The 25699-nt window shown below is 61.2% G+C and overlaps 1 protein-coding gene and 1 long non-coding RNA gene across 4 annotated transcripts in view; one reads left to right on the plus strand and one right to left on the minus strand.

The window, feature by feature from the left end:
* Positions 1-17477, minus strand: part of ARHGAP23 (Rho GTPase activating protein 23) — an 80889-nt gene extending 63412 nt beyond the window's left edge. For 2 of the 3 annotated variants that reach the window (XM_070060765.1, XM_051825628.2), the window contains exon 1: positions 8927-9083. In XM_070060765.1, the coding sequence (XP_069916866.1) occupies positions 8927-8989 (63 nt within the window). In that variant the 5' untranslated portion in view covers positions 8990-9083. Of the gene's footprint in view, positions 1-8926; positions 9084-17341 lie in introns of those variants that run through there. The other variant, XM_070060766.1, reaches the window with a different exon arrangement.
* LOC138846106 (uncharacterized) lies at positions 8323-11094 on the plus strand. The gene is made up of 2 exons (XR_011383495.1): positions 8323-8601; positions 10508-11094. It is a non-coding gene; the product is annotated as an uncharacterized lncRNA (long non-coding RNA).
* Positions 17478-25699: the final 8222 nt, after the last annotated feature.

A 25699-nucleotide genomic window follows, 5' to 3' on the forward strand; every position in this document is an offset into this window, starting at 1 on the left:
CTTTCTGTAACTCTGCCTTTCAAATAAATAAACCTTTTTTAAAAAAACATGCTGCTCGGGATGCCCACATCCCATGTCATTCCTGCTAATGTGCATTCTGGGCGGAAGCACACGTCCTCACCACACACGCGGGAAACCTGGACTGAGTTCCTGGCTACTGGTTACGGCCTGGACCCGTCCTGGCTGCTGCAGGCCTCTGGGCAGTGAACCAGCGGATGGGAGATTTCTGTCTGTCTCCCTGCCTTCCAGACAAATAACATAAACACAAAAAAATAGATATGACCCATTGCTCATGGAGTTGTCTTGCAGATTACAGAGAAAGCACAGGGCATCTGGCACTGCCGGGCTCAGGAACGCGAGCAGCGACCAGCAGCCTTGTGCTCACTGTGGTCCTCGCGACGCAGTGCCCAGTACCACGGGAGCATTCGTTCATCAGCGAACAGGACCCGGCCTACAGCTGGAGCCAGGGCAGAGAACAAAGTCCTGTCCCCCGGGCCTGGAGGAGGCAGTCCCCACACATTAGGAAGTTTGGTGGATGGAGGCTTCGTGGAGGAGGTTTGATCAGGGCACTGAATGACAAATAGGAGTTTCAGGGATGGACAAGGCAAGGAAGGTCTTTCCGGACAAGGGGGAGAGATGACAGGACCCTTCCAGAAAGAGGAAGAGGGTGCATGTTCCAGGCCCACCCTGGCCTCTTCATCTCCAGCTTCCTCCCTCACCGCCTCCACAGCTTGGCACAGGCCATGGCTCCACGGCAAGGAAGGCAGCATGTCGGGTCCTGCCATGGCCGAGCACTGGGCTGCACCACGGGGCAACCTCCTCTCCCTCTGTTGTTTTTTATTATTATTTTATTTTTTTGACAGGCAGAGTGGACAGTGAGAGAGAGAGACAGAGAGAAAGACCTTCCTTTGCCTCCAATGGCCGCCATGGCCAGCGCGCTGCGACCAGCGCACTGCGCTGATCCGATGGCAGGAGCCAGGTGCTTCTCCTGGTCTCCCATGGGGTGCAGGACCCAAGCACTTGGGCCATCCTCCACTGCACTCCCTGGCCACAGCAGAGAGCTGGCCTGGAAGAGGGGCAACCGGGACAGAATCTGGCACCCCAACCGGGACTAGAACCTGGTGTGCTGGCGCCGCAGGCGGAGGATTAGCCTAGTGAGCCGTGGCACTGGCCCTCTCCCTCTATTTTTAAATCAGCTCTCTATATGTGTGTGTGTGTGTGTGTGTATACATATATACGTGTGTGTGTGTGTGTGTGTATACACATACATATAAATTTGAAAGGCAGAGATACAGAGAGACAAGCAGAGATCTCCCATCCACTGGTTCACTCCTCACATGCCCGCAGCAGCGACAGGCTGAAGCATCTGAACTCCATCCAGGCCCCCACACGGGCAGCAGGAACCCAAGTAACAGAGCCACCACCACTGCCTCCCGGGGTACACGTCAGTAGGCAGCTGGGATCGGAAGCAGAGGCAGGACTCGAACCCGGGCCCTCCGATATGAGGATGGACTGCTGCACCACGTGCCTGCTCTGCTCTGTCCATCTGCTCTCAGTCCAGCCGTCACAGACCCCAGGGGCGGCCAGGCGGTCCCACCCCACTTTGCCCACACCCCTGCGCGTCCCCCCTCCTGGAGCACCCTTCTCTCCTTTCTCCCCCGTCCCAAGCCTCGGCCAGCCTCGCCTCCTCACAAAGCCTTCTGCCCCGCAGAGCTGGGGCCCGAGCCAAGGCACAGAGGAGCAGAACCGGAACTCTACGTCCGCCACCAGCCGTGCCTGCCCTCACCTTCCTCCACGGCGCAGCCCTTCCCCAAGTTGGGGCGGGGGAATCGGGTCAGGGAATATTGCGGTGACCACGAGGACAGGCTCAGGATTCGGAAAAGCCAGCTTTGGATTGGGACGCTGGGTGACGGTGGGGGAGGTCACCCTCTCATAGTCACAGTCTCGCTTCTGTAGGGACACACCTACCTCACGACAGCCCTTGCACATTGCTCCAAAAACAAACAAAAACCATTGTGCAAAAGAATCCTCAACCCAGAGTGGGCATTTAGCGTAGCATCCCGCCTCAGAGGACCTGGGTTCGAAGCCTGGCTCTGGCTCCTGACCCTGCTAATGCAGACCCTAGGAGGCAGTGGTGACGGCCGCAGTAACTGATTGGGTTCCTGCCACCACCTGCGAGACCTGGATTGCGTGCCCGGCTCCTGGTCTTGGCCCCAGTCCTACCCTGGCCATTGTGGACCTCACGTGAACCAACAGATGAGAGCTAGTGCTCGCTCGCCCTCCTTGCCTTGCAAAGACATAAAGATAAAATAAATGAAAGTGACAGCCGTTTGTATGTTGATATCCTTGCCCAGGAATGAGCCGCACTGGCCAGAAGCGCCAATGCGAGCCTCAGGAACCACGTGTATCAGGTCTCGGTGGAGACCTGTCTGGCTTTGGCAGGGGGAGAAGCAGACGAGGAACCCCTTGAGGGGTTGAGCGCTGTGTCTCGTCATCCAGAGAGCAAGAGCCACAGAGAGCGCAAGAAACCATCGCCCACGGAACAGGGCCACTTTGCATTCAGATCTGGCCACGGCCCAATTTTCCCAAGCACAGAGCCGCCTGTGCTGCCACGGGCTGACATTAGGGAGCCAGAAGGGGGAGGCTGCATGCCAGCCAGGCCTGGGAACATCCCCAGTGCCCCCAGGCCATACCTGGGCGCTCCGATAAGGCTGTCCCTCAGCACTGGGGAGCCACTGGAGGAGGGGAGGCCCCGTGGGAAAGCAAGGGGGCTGTTGGTCTCCCCTCAGCAGCCCCAGCCTTGCACAGCCCCCATTTCCTGCCGCCCACCCTCCCCTCTTACAGACACTCCCCTTCTCCCGGGCTCTGGGCCCACCCTCAGCTGTGCCCCACCCCCACCAGGTGCTACAGGGTGGAGGGGGCATCGTGCCAAGGCTTCATTAGAGCTAATGAGAGCTCAGCTCTGCAGATGCCAGGGCAAGATACGGGGGAGGACCCGAGTCGCCCGCAGCCCCCTTCACAGCTTCGGGGCTTCGGCTCCCCGCACCCCCATGTAGGGGATGACCCCAGGGCCACACGTCCGGGAGAAGGAGAGGGAGACTGATTTTTCCCAAGTGCGGAGCAGGTCAGGTTGCCCAGTCGAGACCAGCGTGGGCAGGGCTGTCACCTGGGCTGCCAAAGGCTTTCGTCCAGCCCCGCCCCCCAGCCCCCTGCCCACTTGGGTCTTGGGAAGCCACCATCAGAAACCCACTCCTTGCTCTCCCTCTCCTGGACTCACAGCGGGTCAGAGCTGGAGGGGCCTCGCCCTGCTGCTCTCCCCCCCCCCCCAGCCTGCCCCCCTCCCGTCCCGCTCCATCCCCTCAGCCTGGCCTTTCTCTGGGCCTCAGCTCCCGCAGGAGTCACGTGGGAGACAGGGGCGGGAATGATCTCTAGTACCCTCTCCCCCTCCCTCTCCTGCAGAAGGATCCAGAGTTTCTGTACACCGACAACCAGAGGGGCGGGGGGTTCCTCTCGGCCCCCACCTCGCAGCCTTTTGGGGACTGGAAAGGCCCCGGATGGCCACACCGGCACACCACCCTGCTCCCCTGGGCGCTTGGCCCGGGGGCCTTCTGCGGACGAACGCTGCCTCCCCTGCAGCGAGCCCACTGGGCCCCAGGACACCTCACGGCCGCCCTCCCACCCAGCTCACACGTGGTCCGGGCCCGCCACATTCCTGGACCCAGCCCACGAGGCTGCGGGTGTGCGTCCAGCCCTGGGGCCCTGGCTTGTGGGTCCGAGTCATCCCCAGCCCCGCCTGGCTGTCTCCTCCCAGGGGTTCATGCTGAGCTCTGAAAGGGTCACTTCAAAGCGGACTCACCCTCGAGGGCCCGGCCAGGCCCAGGGCCGGCTCCTGGGCCAGATTCCTGGCAGCTGGGGACAAAGGCCCCACTGTTCCCCGACCCCCGGACGCCCCCAAATGCACTGGCATAAGAAGTCTTTCTTTCCCCAGTTCCGCTCGGTCCAGGCCCGGGCTCCCTGCCACGGGGAGTAGCCCTGACTCCTCCTCCAGGAGACACTGAGGGGTAGGGGGACGGGTCTAGTTTCCCTCCCCTCTGCTCCCACATACTCGAACCCCTTGGGAACTCCAGATGACGAGGCAGCCTTGGGGCCAGCTTCAGATCCTCTCTGTCCTTCAGCCACCAAGCCCATCCCAGCTTGCAAAGGCCCCCAGCATAGGAAGCACACCCATCCTTCCACACCTCCTCCAGGCAGCCCTCGAGACTACCTCTCCTCCTCAAGGGAGACTCCCAGCCCAGACCAGAGCAGGTGCCCCAGATGTTCCCAGGAGGCTGAGCTCCTGTGTCCTCCGCCCAGCCCCTGCGATTCCAGCCACAGAGCACTGACCCGCGCCAGCCCCTCAGCCAGGGCCTCCCTTTTCTCCAGTCCCCTTCACTGTCCCACCTGGGCCTAGCAGCTCCAGCGACGGCCGCCCCCTGCCCCCCCGCCAGGGGCAGCTCCTTTCCTCTCTGGGATGGTCAGGGTTCTTTGCATGGAAGCCCGAAGTCCCCCTTTGGAGCCAGCAGTTGGCGTTTGTTTAGCAATAGCTAAGCTCCCGAGCCCCAGCCTCCTCCCCTGGGGGACCTCGCCTGCGCCCCCCAGCACGGCTCGGGGCACTAGAGGTGCAGTGAAGTAACTCGTCCAGTCCGGCCCAAATCCAGCCTCAGCAAGCTAAAGATGATGGAGGTTGGGGGCAGGGGCGCTCCTGCCTTCCAGGGACTGAGTGGGTCCTGCCAGGCCCCAGACTTGTGCGTCCATAACCAGCTCATCTACATTAGAGGGTGGACCACGTCTCCGACAGAGTCCTCCTCCCCTAGCCAGCCCCCATCCAGCCTGTCCCAGCACATGGGCGGTGGCCTGGGGACACGGCTGACTGATGCTAATTCACACCAAGAAATGGGGAGCAGAGGGGTGAGAGGCGACCAGGTCACCCGCCCGGGGCCCCGGGGGTTGATGAGGTTGGAGGAGCTGTCCCGTCCCCTGGGCCTCAGGGTCAGGACTCGCGCTGGCGGGAAACCCAGCTCCCTTCTCACGAGAAATGGAAAAGGGGTCTTTGACAGGCTCTGCCCCAGACCAGTTCCTGCCCACCCCCCAGGTTGAAAAGGACAAAATTGGGGCCAACGTTGTGGCACTGCATCCCGCACAACAGTGCTCACTGGAGTCCCGGCTGCTCTGCCTCCCCCCCCCCCCCAGCTCCCTGACAGTGCGCCTGGGAAGCAGCCCGAGACGGCGGGGTCCTGTGGGTTTGCCATATACAGTCCCATCCTTCAGCCAATCAACAAACGCCCTGAATACTGGCTGCGTGCCGGGCCCTATAAGCATCAAAACAGACATGACACCTGTAAGGCTGCTTGGGACGGGGCCGAGAGCAGTGGTCAGCTCCTCAGCTGTGTGTCCACAGGAAGCCACGCACTCGCTTTGGGCCAGTTTCATCTGTCAAATGGGACGATGGTGAAGAACCCACCTGCACTTAGCATTTTCTCTCGCTCACCTGACATGTCGACTGGCCACCATGGTGCCAGGGACGGAGCCAGGCACTGGGCACCCCGGGGAGGCTGGGGAGGGGCCCCTCCCTGCCTCATACCTCGCAGACATTCATGGCGAGCTGTCAGTGCCAGGCACCAAGCTGGTCGCTGGGGACATGGGGATGAACAGGACGCATTGTCCACTGTCCCTGTTCCTCCCTGCCAGCCCCCCTGTGGGCCCAGAACCCTGCACAGAGGGGCCTGCGAGGATAGCACCACACAGACAAGGGATGGCCTGGGAGTCCAGGGGCCCCAAAGACGCGGGTTCTTGTCCCCCTCTCACATCAGGCTGCCAGTGCAGCAGGGGGCGTTGCACAAGATGACCCTGTGGGCTCTGACAGGTGATGAACTCATGCCACCCCACAGGGCTTTAAGCTCCCCACTAAGCCCCGCCCAGCGTCATCCCAGCCTCATGCCCACTGAGGCAGCGGGGGCGGGCACGGCACCTGGTACACACTGGCACTGCCCTGCTGACCAGCTGGCACGCCGTCACAGGGCACGGGGGCTCTGGATCTAAGGGCAGGTTGTTTGAAGGGAGCAGGGCCGGGAGATGCTAGGGAAAGGCAGCGCCAGCTCCCGCAGGCCTATTCACTCGCCGCTCTCTCTGGGAGAGTGACAGAGCAGGATCATTCAAACCCGGCTTTGTCCAAATCCCTGACCAAGCCAATCTCTCACCTTTGAACCCCTGCAGCCACAGAGCAGGGCTGATGCGCACTTGGACAGGAAGCACCAGTAAAGTGAGCGCGGCCCAAGGGCTGTGGGCAGGCACAAGCGTTGCAGGAGGCTGGACGAGGCAGCGAGCTGACCCCACCCCCACTCCACTCCTGGTCGGCTCTGCTCCCACCCCTGTCCCCGCAGAAACACAAGCAACCAAACTGCAGTCCAGCAAGAGGGTGAGCGCTCGCTGATGGGGTGCGAGCATGACCTGACCCAGGCTGCGGCTCCTACTCTGCTCCGCCAGCTGCCAGCCTGGGCCTCTGTGTCCTCAGCCGTGCGATGGGACAGCAGTGCCTCCCACCTTGTGGTGCTGCTGTAAGGGTTAAATGATGTCACTTATAGAAGTCCTGGTTTAGCGTAATTGCTACCTAGATCTTAACTATCAGCTCTACTATGTTTTCAAGATTTCTTTATTTTGTTATTTAAAAAGCAGAGCAACAGGGACAGAGGGAGAGAGAGAGAGAAGGAGAGAGAAACTTCCAGTTCACTCCCCAAATGGCCACAACAGCCAGGGCTCTGGGCCAGGTCGAAGCCAGGAACTCCAGTGGGTCTCCCACATGGGTGACAGCGGCCCAAGCACTTAGGCCACTTTCCACTGCCTTTGCAGGCACAACAGCAAAGGTGATGATCTCCTTCCTGCAAAGGCCCCTGCCCGGTGCTGCAGGCCAGCCGTGAAGCCGCAGCTCAGGGACCTGTCCTGGGGAGTCCCCCCCCCCCCGACATCTGACTGCACTGCCTCACACTCTGGCTTCTCTCATGCCCCTGCTTCGCAGTCTCTCTTAGCCTCGCGTGTTAACAGGTCCTAGAATCCCTACAGCGCAGGAGGAAGCAAGCCGTCAGCCACTCCTGCACCGCCTGGCCCCAATCCCCACTGGACCAAGAATGCTGCACCCCTCCCTGGTGAGCTCAGGGTGGGCCTAAGAAGGGGACACAGAACAGTCCCCATGCAGGCTGCCCACACACAAGGCTATTCCCCAGGTCCACTCCCTCTGCTGTGCCTGTCACCCAGGGTGTCACCAACCCACCTTTCTAACAATTTTCCCTCCCAAACGTCCTCTCCTGCCTTGACTACAATCAGGAGGCGCAGGTTCTGCCTGGGCACTCACTGCCACGCTCAGACCCTCTCTGTAAAGTGGGACGCAAACACCTGCCCTGGGCACTCGTGGGGCTTGAGTCCTCGAATCCAGCACTGCACACGGGATTCACTCTTCTTCACTCCCAGGAGGAAGGCAGGGCCTCCCACACAAGACGTCAGGGTTCCCAGCCACCTTGGGGCTGACCCAGGCCCTCCGTGGGCGAGTGGGAGCAGCAGCTGGGCTGGGGCCCGGCTGTGTTTGGAGGGGAAATGACTGGTTACATAATGGAGATTCAAATCGCATGCTGATGAGCACAGCTCCCCTGAGCTGGTCACTTTGGAGAAAGGGGCGGCTGCCCTGGCAGAGGGTGGGATCAAAAGCCATCCACCCCCAGCTAGGGCGAGGGTCAGGGTGGAGACAGTGAGGGGAGGGATGAAGGCTGTGTGCTGTTGATGGGGGCTGCATCTGAGGGACTCCGGCTTAATGACCTCCGCCCCCACCCCCTGTCCGTCCTGAATTTCAAGTTTATAATTGGGAAACACACTTGGGCTGAAGGGAGAGGGCAGCGATGCAGGAGGAGGGAGGACTGGGCACATCTGGCTCCTGGAAAGCTTGCGAAGTCCGGGACCCCAGCTCACGCACAGGGGAAGGCTGGGGAGGAGGGGCTCGCCTTGGGGGCTTCAGCCAGAGAGGAGGAAGAGGCCACAGCCTGGGCTTGGACCCAGCCGGGACCCCAGGGGACATCTCGAACAAACTCACAAAAGTGTCGGGCTGAGGGCGCTCACCCCTCCAACTCCAGTGGCCAGCTGCGTGTGCTGGGGCCTGACCACAGGACCGGCCCCCAGGCTCCTTGGGGGGGGGCAGGAGGCCCTCCCTGGCCTCAGCAGCTGGCAGATGAAAGAACCCAAGCAAAGCAGCCCAGCGCTGAGTAATGGCCCTGGCACCTCGCGCCCAGACCCACCCACAGCCAGCCCCAGGCGGCACTGGTGAGGGCAGCCACGCCTGCAGGGCCGGGGGGTCCCGGGCCTGGGTCTCTGCCCCAGGACCTGGGGCCTGTGGGCCCGAGCCTGGGGGGCGGTGGAGCGCCCCAACCTGGCAGGAGGCGGGCGCGGCGCGGGGAAGGGGCGTCCAGTCGCCCGCCCGGCCAAGGACGTCCAGCTCCGGGAGCCCCCTCCCCCACCGCTCTCCCTCCAGCTGTGCCGGGGCCTCGCCAACGGAAAACGAAAACTCGGGCAGAGGAAACGGCGGTAGGCGCCCCGCCTGAAAATCCCGGACAAAAGACGCGGGCCTCCGCCCCCGCTGCGCAGCCGCCGGGGGGCCTGGCACCGCCACCCGGCTCGGTGCCCCCTGCCCGAGCGGCCCCGTGCCCGTCCCACCCCCCTGCCCACGGTAGCTCCCGCTGGGGCCCGGCCTCGGCCCGCCACCAGCCGAAGTTCCCCGCAGCGGTGCCAGCGGTGCCCGCGCCGTGCGCCCCAGGCCGTGCCCGTCGAGCCAGGGCGCAGCGACCCCGGCCCGGTCGCCGGCTCCCAGGTAGCATCGGGCCCCGCCCCCTCCCTGGCCCAGGGCCCTCACCTGAGGGGGCCGGGGCTCCGGGCGGGGCGGGATCCCGACCAGGCAGAAAGCGACTCCATTCATCGGGCGGCAGTGGCAGCGGCGGATCTGCGGCCAGGGCACTGCTGGGGGCGCCGGCAGGGACCCGGGAGGGGCGGGGCCTGGGCGGGGCCGAGGGTGAAGTGCCCCCCCCCGCCCCTTAGCTCCACCCCCACCCCCACGTTCCCGCGCGCTTCCGACAGGGCGCACGGGTGGCATCTTCCGAGGGCTGAAGACTGATGCGGGTTTGCGTTCGCAGCAGAGCTGGAGGTCAGAGCAGAGCCTGGGGGGAGCCACGGGCTCGGGGAGCCTCTTGGGCAGGTCCGGGAAAGAGGACAGGACCACTGCACCCAAAACTCGCACAGGAAGAGGGAGGGGAAAGAGAGGAAGGTAGAAGGAAGCAGAGACACAGCCAGACACAGCTGGGTAGAAGCAGACACCGGGAGACGAAGAAAGCGAGAGGGGGACAGAGAGAGAGGCAGAGCCAGGGGTGGACCCCAGCGCGCAGGAGAGGGAAAGAGAGAAAGGCTCTGGCCCCATCCCTCCGAGACTCAAGGGGACACCCCGGGGCAGGTGGGGGCGTGTTGCCTGGAGTGGTCCCCAGCCTGGGTGGCAAGCCCCCTCCTGGGCAGGCTCCCCCAAGACAGGGGATCCAGGCTGAGCGAGAGTTGGCAGGTGCCCCAGCGCCCTGTCAGGCCGTGAGTAGACCTGCTCTGCAAGGTGTAGCTGGCTGGGGCACCCCTACTCACAAACTTCCCACAGCACCCCTCCTGGCTTCACTCTGGGTGGGGACCAAAGAGACACCTGAGTGCTGGGCTGGCATAGCACCCCTCCAGCCCATCCCCTAACAAACCAGGGGGGACAGTCCTGCTGCGAAGTTCCTGCTGCTATCTAACTCTCATTATTCCTACTTCTTATTTCTTCTATTAAAATTTTTTTGAGAGGGGTCGACACTGTGGCATAGTGGTTAAAACTGCCGTCTGGGATGTCAACATCTCTTATGGGCATTGGTTCAAGTCCTGGCCACTCTAGTTCCGATCCAGCTCTCTGCTATGGCCTGGGGAAAGCAGCAGAAGATGGCCCAAGTGCTTGGGCCCCTGCCACCTCTGTGGGAGACCTGGAAAAAGCTCCTGGCTTCAACTTGGCCCAGCCCTGGCCATTTCAGCCATCTAGGGAGTGAACCAGTGGATGGAAGATATCTCTCTCTCTCTCTCACTCGCTCGCTCTCTCTCTCTGTAATTCTGCCTTTCAAATAAATAAATAAACCTTTAATTTTTTTTTTTTTAATTTAAGAGAGAACTCCCAACACTGGTTCACTCTCCAAATCCCCACAACAGCCAGGACTGGGCCAAACTGAAGCCAGGAGCCAGGCACCCAATCCGTGGCAGGAACCCAATTTCCTGAGCCAGCGTCGCTGCCTTAGCAGGAAGAGGGAGCAGGGGCTGGGGCTGGGGCGGGAACGCAGGCGCTGTGATGTGTAGGGGCGTCCTGACTGCTCGGCTAAGGCCTGCTCTCTTGCTAACATCCTTGACCCCTCTCTCATGCCTTCCCGCTGTTTTCTAGATTCCTGTATTCTCCCTGGACTCTGAAAACAAGAACAAAAGGCAGGCAGAGGCTGCAGACAGCAACGGCACCAAATTAGGGAGGAAGACGGAGGCCAGATGCCTGCTGGAGTCGCCCGGCCCGGGCCTCTGCTTCACCACCAGCCAGGCCTCCCACCCGTCACCTCGATGCCAGTCAGGAGCTCGGGCCCCAGAAGGGGTGGCAGGACCCAGACCCCAGCAGAGCTGAGGAAGGAGACCCTGGCTCGCTGCTTTATTTCTGCCCCGCCCCAGCCCTGCAGTCAACAGAAAGACTCTTTGAGAACGCTGGTGGGGCGCTAATGACCCCTCTTCCTTCCGCACCCCTTTTCATCAAGGTCAAGTGGAGCTGGACTAGCCCCCTGCTGTAGGGCCCTTCCTGCTACCCAGCGGTCACCCGCCCTCTGCCCAGGTCTTCCCGCTCCTGCTCCCTGTGCTTGCCTTTCTGCCCCGCGGCTCCAGTGGCCCCGATCGAGGCCGCTCTGGCCCGGGGGTCCTGCCAGAGCCGAGGGTGGTCTCTGGGAGAAGGACAGCGGGCAAGCGAGGAGGGTGGTGCCGCTGGGGTGGCCCTGGCTCACTTTTTCCAGGGCCTGAGGCCCTCGGACTCCACAGGAGGCGGCAAGAGAGGAAATGAGCTCAGGCTGACCGGCAGCGGCAGCCCTCGGAGGCGGGCAGCACACACCTCCCCCACCCGCTCCCACTTCCCAGAAAGGGAGCGCTCCCCACCCCGCCGCCCTCCCACCTCTTCCTGCACCTGACCTGCAACCTCTCCGTGCAGCCCCGCCCTCCCCATCCCAGAGGGTACAACTGGGGGGAGCGGGGAGGCTGCTCCTGGGGACACGGTGACAAGGCCCAGGCCCTCGCAATGGGGGACCTGGCCTCCCGCAGTGGCCACTCTACAGTGGGGTCCAGAAGAGGGGCAGCGGGAGGCTTCCAGCAGGCGGCCCCCTGAGCTCCTCAGGGCTGTGGGCTGCAGCGAGTGGGGGAAAGGCCCTCCAAGGAGAAAGCCCGGCCCGGACGCACGCAGGCAGGCAGGGAGGTGGGAGAGCATGCAGGGTACGCGGGCCGGAAGCGTGGAGGGATGAGACGGAAACACCCGTGCGGATATAGCTGTGGAGTAAGCGGCCTGCCTGGCCGCGAGGCTGCAGCCTGGCTTAGATAGGTGACCACTGCCCACATGGTGGGGAAGAGAAGGAGGGCAGAATGGGGCTGGGGAGGTACCAGGGCAAGACGCCGTGGCAACCAACAGCAGAGGCTTCTGGGACTCGGCAACCTACTGGATGTAGGAGAGGCATAGAAGAATCTAGAGCAAATCCAAGGCGCAGACCATCAGGTAGACCAGTTGTCTAGGGTGCTCACGGGGCGAGGGCAGAGGCCATGCCCTGGGCTAAGTCTTTTGTGTGTATTATTCCACCCAAGCCTTGGAGGCCTCATGCCATAGCTGTTAGAGCTCTCATTTTAGGAATAAAGAAATTAAGAACTCAGGCATCGCGCCCAAGGCCACACAGGACTCGAACCCAGGCACCTCAGCTCCAGAGTCCACACGCCTCCCACACAGGCTGAGTGCTGATGGGGCAGCGCCGGCCCCTCACACCCCAGGTCCCTCGCCACAGCCAGGTGTCAGCTGACACTGGGCTTGGGAAGCCTGGTGTCCCCGAGCTGAGGGGTGCATCAGTCCAGGAGAGTAAAGGGTGAGGGGGACCACGCGTGGCAGTGCCTGGAGGGGCCAGGCAGAGCAGGAGGCGGCGAGGGCCATGCACGGCCGTGGGGGCAGCCACAGGGGGAGGTGGGAACCCGGCTACTGAGAGCCTTCACACCGACCACAGCACAGGTTCCCATTCGCGCGGGAGACTGGAGCAGGCAGTTTGCTTAAGGGCTGCATGGAGGGAGGGAGGGAGCCTCAGAAGCAGTGGTGAGCGGAAGCGAGTGGGGTGCCACAGGAAGACCCCGCCCTCACCAGGCTGGAGAGAGGTCTGGTGTGACCTTGGAGGGAGATCTCCAGGTCCCCAGGCCAGAGCCGCCCAGGGGCACGGCAGGCCTGGCCCAGAGGCACGGAAGGCGGAAGGGGGAGCTGGGGCTCAGGTTCCACCCTGCCCCCCACCTCCTGCCCCCGCAGCTGGGTGACGTTGAGGACAGCCACACTCTCTGAGCCTTGGTAAGAGGCACCCTTCCCCGCCTGCCTCCCATGCGAGGCTCCCATTCAATGACGAGTGCACAGCACTCGGAGCTGAGAAGGAAACGTGACAACACAGGTGCCCGGCACTTACGATGGGGCCGTGTCCCAACGACCCCATCTCCTGCCAACAAAGTGCGCTTAGCGCCTCCGACCTGGCCACGGCCCTCCAGTGTGCCCACCTGAAGCCTCACCTGACACAGGTGCTGAACACCTGTTTACAGAAAGCACTGGTAACACTGCACACCATGGAGCCCCGGTGGCTTCCCCTCGGGATGCCGGGGCTGACGGAGTCACACTTGCACCCACTGCCCAGCAACAAAAGACAGGGCGGGAAAAGGTCCAAATTCAGAACTCAAAGCGCGGTTTCTATTAATGGGTCATCCCTTTTGCACCATTGCAAAGTGGGAATCGTAAGTCGAGGGGGCTGCAGCGTGACACAGCAGGTTAAGCCACTGCTTGTATCGCCTGCATCCTACGTGGGCGTTCGAGTCCTGGCTGCTCCAGCCAGTCCAGCTTCCTGATACTGCGCCTGGGAAGGCAGCGGACGATGGCTCAAGTGCTTCGGTCCTACCACCTATGTGGGAGAGCCAGATGGTGCTCCTGGCTCGGGGCTTCGGCCTGGCCAGCCCTGGCTGTTGCAGCCATTTGAGGTATAAACCAGTAGATGGAAATCTTTCTGTCTCTCTGACTTTTTTTTAAGTATTAATGTAGCTTAAAACTTTTCTACTTTTTAAAAAAGATTTATTTATTTGAGAGGTGGAGTTATATACAGAGAAAGGGAGAGACAGAGTGAGAGGTCTTCCGTCCGCTGGTTCACTCCTCTAATGGCCACAATGGCCAGAGCTGCTTCTTGGTCTCCCATGTGGGTGCAAGGTCTACTGCTTTTCTAGGCCAATTAGCAGGGAGCTGGATTGGAAGTGGAGCAGCCAGGACTCGAACTGGCACACATACGGGACGCCTGTGCCACAAGCGGAGGTTCAACCTACTGCACCTTTCAGATCAGTCAATCTTTTTTTAAGTCATTGTAAGTTGAACCATCATAAATCGGAGACCATAGGTAGTGTGTGAAAGGGGGGAATTACAGGGAACAGGAGCCAGAAACTCGGCCACAGCACAGGCCTTTCCACCAAAGGAGAAAGAGCACCCCCTGGTGGATGTGGAGAGGAGGTCAAGACCAGGGAGGAGCTGTTCCTGCACCTTTCCTCTGGTCCCCCAGCCTGTCCCTAAGGCAACACCGCCCTCCCCAGTTTGCATCTCCAAAGCAGGCAAAGTCCAGTTCAATGAAGTCAAAAGCCTGAGCACCTACTACGTGCAAACTGCCATGTGGGGAGGGGTGATGAGTCTGTGTGTCAGTGAACCAGGTGATGAGTCTGTCCTCTGCGAGCGCAGGGGCCAGCCCTGAGCGAGAGGGAGCCTCCAGGAGCAACAGGGGTGGGGGTGTGGCTGGGAGGCAGGCGACTTTTGGCCTAGACCTTGGGCAGAGACAGGAAGGGGATGGGACCCCCAGAGCAGACACCATGAGTATCATGAACGGTGCGGGGCCGGGCAGGGGTCCATCCTGATCCCTGCCGCCGGGTCCCTGAGGAGTCCATACGCTGACTCGGGGACAGAGGCCAAAGATCCCTGGAAACCTGCCCAACAGCTGGGCCCTCAGCCCAGCAACTTCTGAACAGCTGGCTGGGGTGGGAGGGAGAGGCTGGGGCTTCCGTACTCGGGCTGCAGGGCAGGCAAGCCACATCCAGCTAGGCCCCGTGTACAGGCAGGAGTAGGGAAGAGAGCCCCTGCTACTCTGAACGGCATGTCTGGGGTTCCTTACGTCATGGTGTGGGCAGAGGGGAGGTCGGGGGCGGGGTCTCAGCCCTGGAAGCCCTGGTGGTGTGGACTGTGTGTGTGAGTGCGTGTGGGAAGCTAAAGGATGACTTGGGAGGACCCAGACATCACCCAGCAGGAGCCTGGAGAGGGAAGGGATGAAAAAGCCTTGAGCAGCTCCTATGTGTTAAGCTCTTTAACATTATTTCTCTTAATCCCCATGACAACACTGCAGCGGGGGGGGGGGGGGGGGGATATCGTTAGCTCCACTATGTAAATGAGGAGACAGACTCAGGCTAAGTAACTTATCCCAGGACTCCCCCGTGACTCAGGATTCAATCCCAAGTCTGACGCTTTCTCTGTAACAGCATGATCACCCCTGGGTGGGGCGGGGGCGGTCAGGCCAGGTGCTCTCTTCCAGCGCCGGGATGCTGAATTCTCCGGTTCTCAGAAGACTCCTACATCCTTCCTGCTTGCCCCTCCCCAGCCCCACACATCCCAGCACACAGTGGGCCTAGTCCACTCTCCTGTGAGAAGGGGAGGGGAGGGGGAGGGTGGGCGGGAGAGGTGGCTCCCGCCTCCCCCAGGGGCTCTGGAAATCCCCAGCAGCTGCTCTCCTCTGCTGTCTGGCCCTGAGCCATCCCTGGGGCAGGGCGGAATGAGGGGAGTCAGGGAGAAGGGAGGGAGGGGCAGGCCCTAGGAGGACGAGGCCCTCGGTCCTGGTGCCCAGCCTGCCCCACAGTTGCAGCCCCGGTGAGATTCCAGGCGTGCTCTCCTTCGAGGAAGCCCCACTTGGCAAAATCCACCCGCACCAACTGCACACGACACGGCGGGCCCTGCACTGTAAAAGGATTCTTTGCTTTACGAGGGGACTTAGCACACAGGAAACTTAAGATAGGAGCTTCCCCTGGTCCCATGAAATGGAGCTCTGGTTTCAGACACCCCCCCCCCCATATGCACCATCTTTCTGGCACCTCCCAAAAGCTGGGGGCACCAGGAGGCCTCAGGACAACCCCATGATGGGGCGGGTCCCTCACGGTGCAGGGCACGGTGGAGCAGCTGTGCTTGGGCCCTTGGACACCTAGAAGGGCCCTGGAAAGCCAGCGCCCGGCAGAGCGGGATGCTGACGGAGCCAGGGTAGGACCCCAGGGCCCCGACTCCCCACGCTGTATCCTCCCGGGCCAGGGGATACGGAGCAGCCTGCTCTGTTGTCTGGGAAGGCAGAAGTGGCTGTGCCCCAGAACAGGTGCAGAAGCCGAGGAAGGCGGGGAGTGGGGCAGACAGCCGGGCCGCAGGCCAGGGAGGCGAGTACGGGCTCTCCAGGCAGCCAGCACTCGTGCCTTTTTTTTTTTTTTTTTTTTTTTTTTTTTATGGAAGTGAAATTCACACACACACAAAAATGGTTTCCCAACGAGCAATTTGGTGGCATTTAAGTACTCGCCCAGCCCTTGCTTTTTGTCTGCTCGGGTCAGTAATAACAGCAGCAGATGATGAGGAGCCGAGTCCCCTTCCCCTGCCGATGCTCCCGGGAGCTGCCACTGGCCATTTAAATTAATGACCAAGATGCCAAACAGGCCTGGAGCCCAGCCCAGCCCACAACCTCACCCTAAACGTCACGGCCAGCCCAGGAAGATGCCCAGAGCCCCTCAGGCCTCCACAGGCCCCGCTCCAAGCCCCAGAGTTTAGGATGACCTCATCCGACTCTACCTCCCTCTGACCACTCCCACCGCAGGTAACTCCTGGGGCCCCTGGGCTCCAGTTCAGGGGCCTGAGGTCGGTCGGGAGGGGAGGGGTCTCAGAGTCCAGTTTAGGCAGAGCTAGGTGCAGGGAAGGAAAGGAGGGGGTATGGACCTGCGCATCATTTAAGGCCCCACCCAGCAACAGAAAATCCCGCCTCCCCCCTCCAGGCCCCGCCTCCCACCTGGAACCGCACCCCAAGAGGCAGGTGGGCAGGGAGCAAGGCAACCCCGGAGCCTCAGGAACAGCCCCTTGCTGCTGCTGTCTCCCCTAGAGTAGGGGGCTGGAAGCCAGGCTAGAGCCCCTGAGGCCACTGAGAGGAACAGGCCGCCTGTCCCAGATTGGCTGAGCTCCTTTGCAAGGGACCCTAGCTCTGACTGCCACAGGGACTGGGGCTTCACCCCTGCCTGCCCTGGGTGCATCCTGATGGGCCTGTGTGAAGAAGAGCAGCACACCGCCCCCCGCCCCCAAGCTGGGGCTGCATGCAGTTTTACATCTGGGGTGCACTGGAAGGGAGTCTCCCAGCCCACCCCATCTTTTCACTGCCACGAAATGGTGGCAGCAGCTGCTGCAGCTGCTGCGACTGGCAGAGGAGACAGCCTGGCTGGGGGAAGCCCCTTGGGGGTGGGGGCACGGTATCGTGAGGTCCCCGCAGGGGGGCCTGAGAGTCAACGGTAGTTAGAGACCTGGGAGCACCCTTTCGCGTCACCCCTTCATTCTGCAAAAGCCTGCAGCCCCCTACGGCCTAGGCTAGAGAGCAGGGACTGGGACCCTGCTGATCGAGGTGGGTGGGGTCTTCTGAACCCGGGCGCCCTCCTTCTGGAGAAGGGGTGGGGAGAAGCAGCCAAGTGCACCTCTGCTGCGCCTGTCTGGGTACCAGTGATGGGGAGGGCGCCCGGATGTTGTGTGTGTCCGCGCGTGGACACCAGCTCTGTTTCACATCAGCCCCATCCGCCCCCAGGGCCCTGGCTTCCCCAGCTCGGGCCCCCACCCCTCCCGCGTTGGCGGAGCCTCTCGGGGCGCCCATCCTCACCCGGTGCTAACGACCCCAGCCCTCGGCTCTCAGAAGCGCACCCAGGCCCAGCGCCCACTGACCTGCTCCATGCTGCGCCCGCTATGCCGTCCTCGCCGCGCCAACCCAGGGGGGCTCAGGGGGCGGCGGCCCCTCCATGCGCCCAGTCGGGGCAGCTGCACCGGCCACCGCGGAGCGCCGCGAGAGCCTGGAGTCGGCCGCGCAGCCCCGCCCCGCCCGCCGGCCCCGCCCCTCCGCCGCGCCCCCTCCCGCGCGCGTGCCCCGCCCGGCCCGGCTGGTGGGGGCACCGCGCACAGGCGAGCGCAGCACCCACTCTCCCTGGCGCAGCTACGCGTCCTCACTCTCGGTGCGCACACGCACAATGCATGCACGATCCCACACCCAGGGGCTCATCCCTGCCCCGCCCCCTGTTCTGCCTGTCCTGGAGGGCACCGTCAGTGGAGAGCAGACCTCCAAGGCAAGCCTCCTCTTCCTTCCTAAGGGTTTTCACAGACAGAACGCCCCACCCCTCCTGTTATAAGAGTCAGGGATGGGCTTGTCCAAGGTCATTCAGTAGCTTGGTGATGGAGCGGACTCCATGGCCCTGGCCAACTGCCCCCTCCCCAGCTGAGGACCCCCATCAAGGCCCTGAGAGCCAGCCAGAGACACCTGCAGAGCCTGGGGCCCGGCAGACTTCATGCCACCCCCCTCCAGGTGACCACTGTGAGAAAAGGCAGCTGGCGGGCAGGGTCCAGTCTCCTCCCAGGTGTTCTGAGGCTCTTGACTGGAAATGCAGGTTCTTGAGGGTCACCCCCTGGGCCATGCTCCAGGCACGTGCGAAGCAGGAAGAGGGGGCTGACCTGTTTCCCCACTAGCAGAGAAGGGACATCTGGAACCCAGACGCGACTCAGGATCATGACTCAGTGGCAGTGGGACCACCCACTGGTGTGAAGACCAAGGAAGGAGGTGGCAAAAAGCCCCCTTTCCCCAGCTGTGCCCGCCATCAAGGGGGGGAGCCCCCGCCTGCCCATCGCCCTTCTGTCCCGACTGGAGAGGCACTACGTGCACATGTGAGAGGCAGGTCTGTGGCCCAGGTTTGGGAGGGGGATCCCCCAGTGGGCAAGGGTGGGGATTAACCTGCCCTAAGGCGGGCAGGCGGGCAGGGGGCTGCTGCTCTTTCTCCCCAGATCAGTGCCCAGGCCAGCACGGAGGTGGTGTCACCACTTCCTCCTGAGCCCCGGCCTCTTATGCAGCAGAGGGTGAGGGAGAAGGGGGCAGGAAGCCGAGACGGGGAGAGTTAAGGTTCTCAGCGGGTCAGACAAAGGGGGCTTTATAGCCGGGTGTGGGGGGCATGCTGGGGGCAGGGAGGCAGGAATGCAGGCTGGGAGGCCCCAAGCTCCTGGGCAGCTCATCTGGGGGCTGCAGCTGGCTCCCCCGGCCCTCCCACGCTTCAGCCCTGCAAGATGTTTGCTCTTACCTCCTGGGACCAAGCCAAGAGTTCCCGGAGCCCCTCAGCCCTGGCTGCCCCTGGTGGGCATCCGGTAGGCACTGTCCACGCACTCCCCCCCTCCAAGCCTGCTGCAGCCTTCCTCGGCTTCTCTGCTGTGCCCCCGTGGCGGCCTTACAGCCTCTGTCTGCTACCCAAAGGCCCCGCCGACTGCCTGGGGAGGAGAGGGACAGCCTTGGCTGGGGTCACAAGGCTATGGGGTCAATGGGGCCCTTTGTCCCTGCAGACGAAGTCTGTCCTGGCTTACAGGGGCAGGAGACAGAGGAGAGTGCCAGCCAGCAAGTGCGGCCGCCTGGCCCTGGGCCGCCTCTCCCAGGCCGTGGTGGAACAGGGGCCTGGCCGCCCAAGGCAAGTGCCATACTTTCCAGTTGGTTTCCACCTGGTTCTCTTTCAAGAAGTACAGCAAGGAGGAGGAGGTGGCAGCCACCACGACCCAGGCCAGCCTCTGAAACAGCTGCTGCTTGGCCAGGCCTAAGCTCTGCCTTTGGGCTTTGTCTGTGCCCAAAGACGCTGATCTGGCCCTGAGGGGTGGACCCCTACTAGCCAGTATCACAGTGGCTGGATTGCTAAACCCCAGTGCTATTTTATCAACACATCCTGAGCCACAGGGAGCTTCACCAGCAGAGCCCCCAGCAAGGGAAGAGGTGGCGCTGTCTGCCCCAGTCTGTGGGTCCCCACATGCAGCCCCCAGTGGGCGGGGCCACCCATACATTCTGCTCCCCCACCCCGACATGGGCCAGGGCCTTCAGCCCCAGCCTTGCCTCAGAGGCATGGCAGTGGGGAGTGGAGACAGACCCAGCCAGGCGGTGTGATGTGTCTTATTTTACGTCTGATAAAATTAAAACACCTCTGTTGCTTGATAACTTTTTTAGGCAAAAAGCTTCTTTTGGCAGGCGCCGCGGCTCACTAGGCTAATCCTCCGCCTAGCGGCGCCAGCACACCGGGTTCTAGTCCCGGTTGGGGTGCTGGATTCTGTCCCGTTCCCCCTCTTCCAGGCCAGCTCTCTGCTGTGGCCAGGGAGTGCAGTGGAGGATGGCCCAAGTGCTTGGGCCCTGCACCCCATGGGAGACCAGGAGAAGTACCTGGCTCCTGCCATCGGATCAGCGCGGTGCGCCGGCCACAGCACACCGGCTGCAGCGGCCATTGGAGGGTGAACCAACGGCAAAAGGAAGACCTTTCTCTCTGTCTCTCTCTCTCACTGTCCACTCTGCCTGTCAAAAAAAAAAAATCTTCTTTTAAGATAAAAACAAGTATCCAGGGGCCAGCGCTGTGGCAGAGCAGGTAAAGCTATTGTCTGCAGCGCCGGCATCCCATGTGGGCGCTGGTTCAAGTCCTGGCTTCTCCACTTCGATCCAGCTCCCTGCTAATGCACCTGGGAAAGCAGTAGAGGATGGCCCAAGTGCTTGGGCCCCTGTACCCACATGGGAGACCCAGAAACCCTGGCTCCTGGCTTTGTATCAGCCCAGCTCTGGCCATTGCAGCCACTTGGGGAGTGAACTAGCAGAATGGAAGAAATATCTCCTTCTCTCTAACTCTGCCCTACAAATAAATAAAATCATTAAAAAAAAAAAAAAAAAAACAACCCTGTCTGGGGGAGATGGTTTGTGCAGTGGGTAAGACACCCATGTTCCACATCCCAGTGCCTGGGTTCCATGCTCCATCCCAGCTCAGTTCTGGCTTCCGACTGGGGACCAGGAAAGCCGTGCTGATGGCTCAAGTACTTGGGCCCCTGACACCCACCTAGGAGACCTGGATTGAGTCTCTAACTACCAGCTTTGACCTCATGTAAGCCCCAGCCACTCTGAGCATTTGGGGAGTGAACCACAAGGCATCCTCTCCATCTCTCTGCCTCTCAAAACAAACAAAACAAAAAGGAGTGGCCGGCGTGGCGCAACTGGTTAAGTGCTGCCTGTGATGCTGGACTCTCATATCAGAGCGCCAGTTTGAGTCCTGGCTCCTCAGCCTCCAGTCCAGCTTCCTGATAATGTCCCTGGGAAAGCAGTGGAAGGTGACCCAAGTGCTTGGGCCCCTGAAACCCATGTGGGAGACCTGGATGGAGTTCTGAGCTCCTGGCTTTGGCCCTGGCCATTGCAGCCATTTGGGGAGTGAACCACCAGATGGAAAATCGATCTCTCTCTGTCTCTCTCTCTTTCTCTCTCCTCCCCCCGTCACTCTGCCTTGCAGGTTAGGTTGCCGCCTGTGGTGCTGGCATCCGTTATGAGTACTGTTTCAAGTCCCAGCTGCTCCACTTCCAATCCAGCTCTCTGCTGATGCAGCTGGGGAAGCAGTGGAGAATGGCCCCAGCGCTTGGGCCCCTGCACCCATGAGGGAGAGCTGCGTGGAGTTCCAGTCTCCTAGTTGTGGTCTGGTCCAGCCCTAGTCATTGTGGCCATTTGGGGAGTGAACCAGCAGACAGAAGATGTCTCTCTCTCTCTCTCACTCAGCCTTTAAATAAGTAAATAGATAAATCCTTTTTTAAAATAAAGATTTGTTTATTTTATTTGAAAGGGGGAGATATATATATATATATATATATAGAGAGAGAGAGAGAGAGAGAGAGAAATATCTTCCATCCGCTGGTTCGCCCCCAAATGGCCGAAATGGGTAGAGCTGGGCCAATCTGAAGGGAGGAACCAGGAGCTTCTTCCAGGTCTCTCACATGGGTTCAGGGGTCCAAGCACTTGGACCATCTTCTGCTGCTTTCCCAGGTACATTTGCAGGGAGCTGGATTGGAAGTGGAGCAGCCGGGACTTGAGCTGGTGCCCATATTGGATGCTGGGCTGCAGGCAGCGGCTTTACCCAGTATGCCGCAGTGCTGGCCCCAATAAATCCTTTTTTAAAGAATTAAAAAAAAAAAAAAAAAAACAAAAAAACAAAAACCTAGGCCTACAATTTAGTAGCCACACAGCCTTGGGCAAGTATTCTCACCTCTCTGAGCTGCAGCGTCCTCATCTGCAAACCAGGAATGACAATGGAACCCCTCACAGCGCTGTTGAAAGATATGATGAGAATGAGCATAAAAGCCTGGCCCAGGGCCTAGACATAAATAATCACAAGCCAAGCACCTTCTACAAAGGATCCAATTCTTTATCTGATGTTGATTATTAGTAGCTTTCATTCAGCAAGTGACAATTTCTGACCTTTTCCCCAAATTCTGGGGGTCCACACCCTGGCTACAAGCAGGTGCTCCTGTCAGCCAGGTGGGGAACAGAGATGATGAGGGATGGTTTCCAGGCTGGTGTGCATCCCTGCCCCCCTGCCTCCTTCCCTTCGCTTGGGAGGAAAGAGAAAGCGGAAAGGGAGCTGTGAGCCCCGGGGAAGGCAGAATGATCCTAGGTGCCACGCACCCAGGAAGGGAGGAGAGTGGAGGATTAGCCAGGAGGGAGTGGAAGGGGATGAGAGGGAAGGGGGGCGGCAGCCCCGCTCCTGCACCTGCTGCCCTGAGAACAAAGCCAAGCATGATGCAATCCTGGCCTGGTGCAGCTGAGGCTGCCAGACCCCAAGAGAGGGAAAAAGTGGGTGTCGGGGGCAGGGAGGGCAGCGTGGCAGACACCAGGGGCCTGTGGACACCTGGCCCTGCATTCCCCGCCCTCCTCCCAAAGCCCCTCACCCAGAGCCAGACCTCCCCAAACAGCCACAGACACCGGACAAGCAGGAGTCAGAGATGACGCAACCAGGACTTCATCGTGGCCTCCTGGGGGGAGGGCTGTGAACAGAGACCCAGAGGCCCCCACAGGGTCTCTGTCCCTCCCCGGCTCTTCTGGAGACAAAAGGCCGAAAGCCTCAGGAGGAGATGGGCTGGGCAGGCTCAAGAGAACGCAACCCGGAGCCTGCACAGAATAGGACGTGTTTACAGGATTACACAGAACCCGAGGCAGTCACCGAGCTGACCTGGGGCCTCCTGCTACTCCCAAGGGAAGTCATCAAGCCAGAGGTGGGGCAGGGCAGGAGGGGACCACCCTGCTGGCCCCTGGGTGTGTGTGGGGGTCTGCCTCAGCTCCCCACTCCGCAGGGAGCCCAGAGAACAAAGGCTCCTGCTCTCCTTCCACCTGGAGGAACAGGACCAGGTGGAGGACGTGTCCTGGGCTATAGTGTCCCAGGGGATGGGGCATCAAACAGGGGCCACAAAAGTTAGGAGTGGGGGGTCCTGTGTTTAAGAACAGGTAAGCTAACCTCCCACTGCAGCGCACACACCTGAGGGGCCAGCTGCATGCCTAGCCCAGAGCAGCCACTAGAGGGCAGGAGAAACCCAAGGACTCACAGGGGCTCCACCCATTCCCTTCTCAGGCCCAGCGCCCCGCCCTACCTGGAAGCAGCTGGGCCTCTTCCCTGCCTTGCCCCTCCCAGCCCATCCTTGTCCGTGAAGGGGCTCTGGGACTTTTATTCCCCCTCTTTCTCCTTTGGGGAGACAAAAAGCCCTCAGTCCTTCTCTTAAAAATACTTCTAGTGATAATGACGGCAGCCGACAGAGTGCTCTGGCGCGATCTCACTCACACGGGAGGGGGGGGTAATATTCTCCCTCCCTGAAAGAGCTGGGAAGAGGGGGGCCGGCATCGAGTCCCTTCACTTGCCTGGGAAAGGGGCAGAGGGAGAGGGCCTGGACGCACCTGAGAAGTCTCATCTAGTCTGCTTACCCCCTGTCCCCACCGGCCCCTGAGGTCCTAGGAGGGTACCCGGTGCAAGCTATGGAGAGCTCGCCCGAGGAAGTGAGCTCACGGAGCACCGGCCGTGGCTGGGCAGCTCTGCACCGCCACAAGGCCGTGTCTACCTGGAAACTCCTGGTCCCAGACTGCTGCCCCCGTTTGGGCACAAAGGTGATTCCCGCCGAGGACCTTCCGCCACCGCCACCTGCCCTGGCTCTGTGACTTCTTGGCACTCTCAGGGGGGCATCTGTCAGTGTGCTGGGCACAGTGCTATGGGGGCGGGGGCCTTGAGGAAGATGAGCAAGACCAAGGCCGGCACCGCGGCTTAATAGGCTAATCCTCCACCTAGCGGTGCCGGCACACCGGGTTCTAGTCCCGGTCGGGGCGCCGGATTCTGTCCCAGTTGCCCCTCTTCCAGGCCAGCTCTCTGCTGTGGCCCGGGAAGGCAGTGGAGGGTGGCCCAAGTGCTTGGGCCCTGCACCCCATGAGAGACCAGGAGAGGCACCTGGCTCCTGCCTTCGGATCAGCGCAGTGCACCGGCCGCAGCGCTCCAGCCGTGGTGGCCATTGGAGGGTGAACCAACGGCAAAGGAAGACCTTTCTCTCTGTCTCTCTCTCTCACTGTCCACTCTGCCTGTCAAAAAAAAAAAAAAAAAAAAAAAAAAAGACCAGGAAGCATCCCCACTCCCCCGCCCCACCCTGCCCCACATGCAATGGCAGTTCAATGTGTCCCAAGCCAGGCCAATGTCACTTCTGCAGACGATGTCCCATTTAAAAAAATCCTGGGCCCATACCCAGGAGGAAACACTCTGTGCCCCTCTCCTGTGACTTCAGCACCGAAGCAGGCAGGACAGCGGAGACCACACCTGACTTGCGGGGACGCTCCCGACTTGAGCTCCGTCAGCCTCGCACTCCGGGCGGCTGCTGCCAGGAACCCTCCTGCCCCACTGCAAACCCCTGAACTGTGCCCGGCTCGGCCATCACCCTCGCCACGCGCACCTCGCTGGCCTGGTCTCTTCTCCCGGCCCCCCACGCACCCCTCCGCCTACAGAGCAGACCTTCTCAGAAGGGAGGCCTCAGCAAGGCCAGGCCTCCACACCCCTTCGCGTGAGACGACACAGAAGCCCAGGTGCGAAGGAGTCCGGGCTGAGCTCTCTGTAAATGCAGGGTTTTGTTGAGAAGTCGGCAGGGGACAGCGGGTGGCTTGGTGCAATTCCTGGTCACTGGACAGAGCCCGCTGACCCTGGGTGGGCACCATCTTGCATCCAAAGGGCAGAGGCAGCTCTGCCATCTGAACCCCAGGGCCACTTCCCATCCCTAGAATATCTTGAGTCACTGCAGCTCTGTCATATCCTTCACATCCCTTCCCCAGCCACTAAAAGTTCAACCCTTAGAGAAACTCCTGTAGAAGAGGGGCCCTTAGAGACCCCAGAGCCTCATGGCCACACATCAAGTGGTCCTGTGGGGAAGGTCAAGATCTGGGTTGAAAGGCTGGCTGAGTGGAGGCTGAGGCGAATGAGCAACATTCCAGGAAGGGGCTGACGCTGGCGCCTCACCTGTGCCAGGCCCTGGGGGTAGGGACAGCAGTGAATGGGACAGAGCCTGTGTCCCTCACAGCAGTCACGGTCAAGCACGCTGGCAGACATGAACGAACGTCTTAACAGGGCCAAGAGCCATGTTTGGCTAGAAGCGGCTAGCGCAAGTTCCATAGAGTGCCCGTGGAGCGAGGCCTTGAAGGATGAGGAAGAGTCTGGCAGGTGGGGAGGGTGACAGGACAGGGTCCTCTCAGGGAAGGTGGATGGGGAGAGGACCTCCGGGCCTCACTCGGTAACCAGGGCGCCGCTGACATGGCACAGAAGGAAAAAGCCCGAATGGCAGGTGGCAATTGAGACCTGCTTCTGCGGGTTGAAGGGAAGATTCTCAGCTAAGCAAGTGGCCTGAGCGCCTCTTCACTTCAGCAGGGCGGGTGAGGGGAAAGAGCCCGCAGGCAGCCCCGGTGAGGAATTGCTGGAATTGTCCAAGTGAAGCAAGCGGGGTGCTTGGCAACACAGCAGGGTGGTGACGCAGTCACAGCTCCAGCGGGCATCAGTGCAGAGGACAAAGTCACAAAATCCCTCGTGAATGTGGGAGTGCTCGGTCAGCGCTGAGACCCAGAGGACGATGGCTGGTGTGCTCACTCCACGGGGCACAGGTACGTGTCAGGATCATTGTGCACAAGCTGCTCCCACCAGGAGGCTGGAGGGAACCGACAAGACGGAAAACTCCTTGCATGTGCGCACACACCCCGGCATG

This window comes from Oryctolagus cuniculus, chromosome 17 (genome assembly GCF_964237555.1).
Source record: "Oryctolagus cuniculus chromosome 17, mOryCun1.1, whole genome shotgun sequence".
In the NCBI taxonomy this organism is placed as follows: Eukaryota; Metazoa; Chordata; class Mammalia; order Lagomorpha; family Leporidae; genus Oryctolagus; species Oryctolagus cuniculus.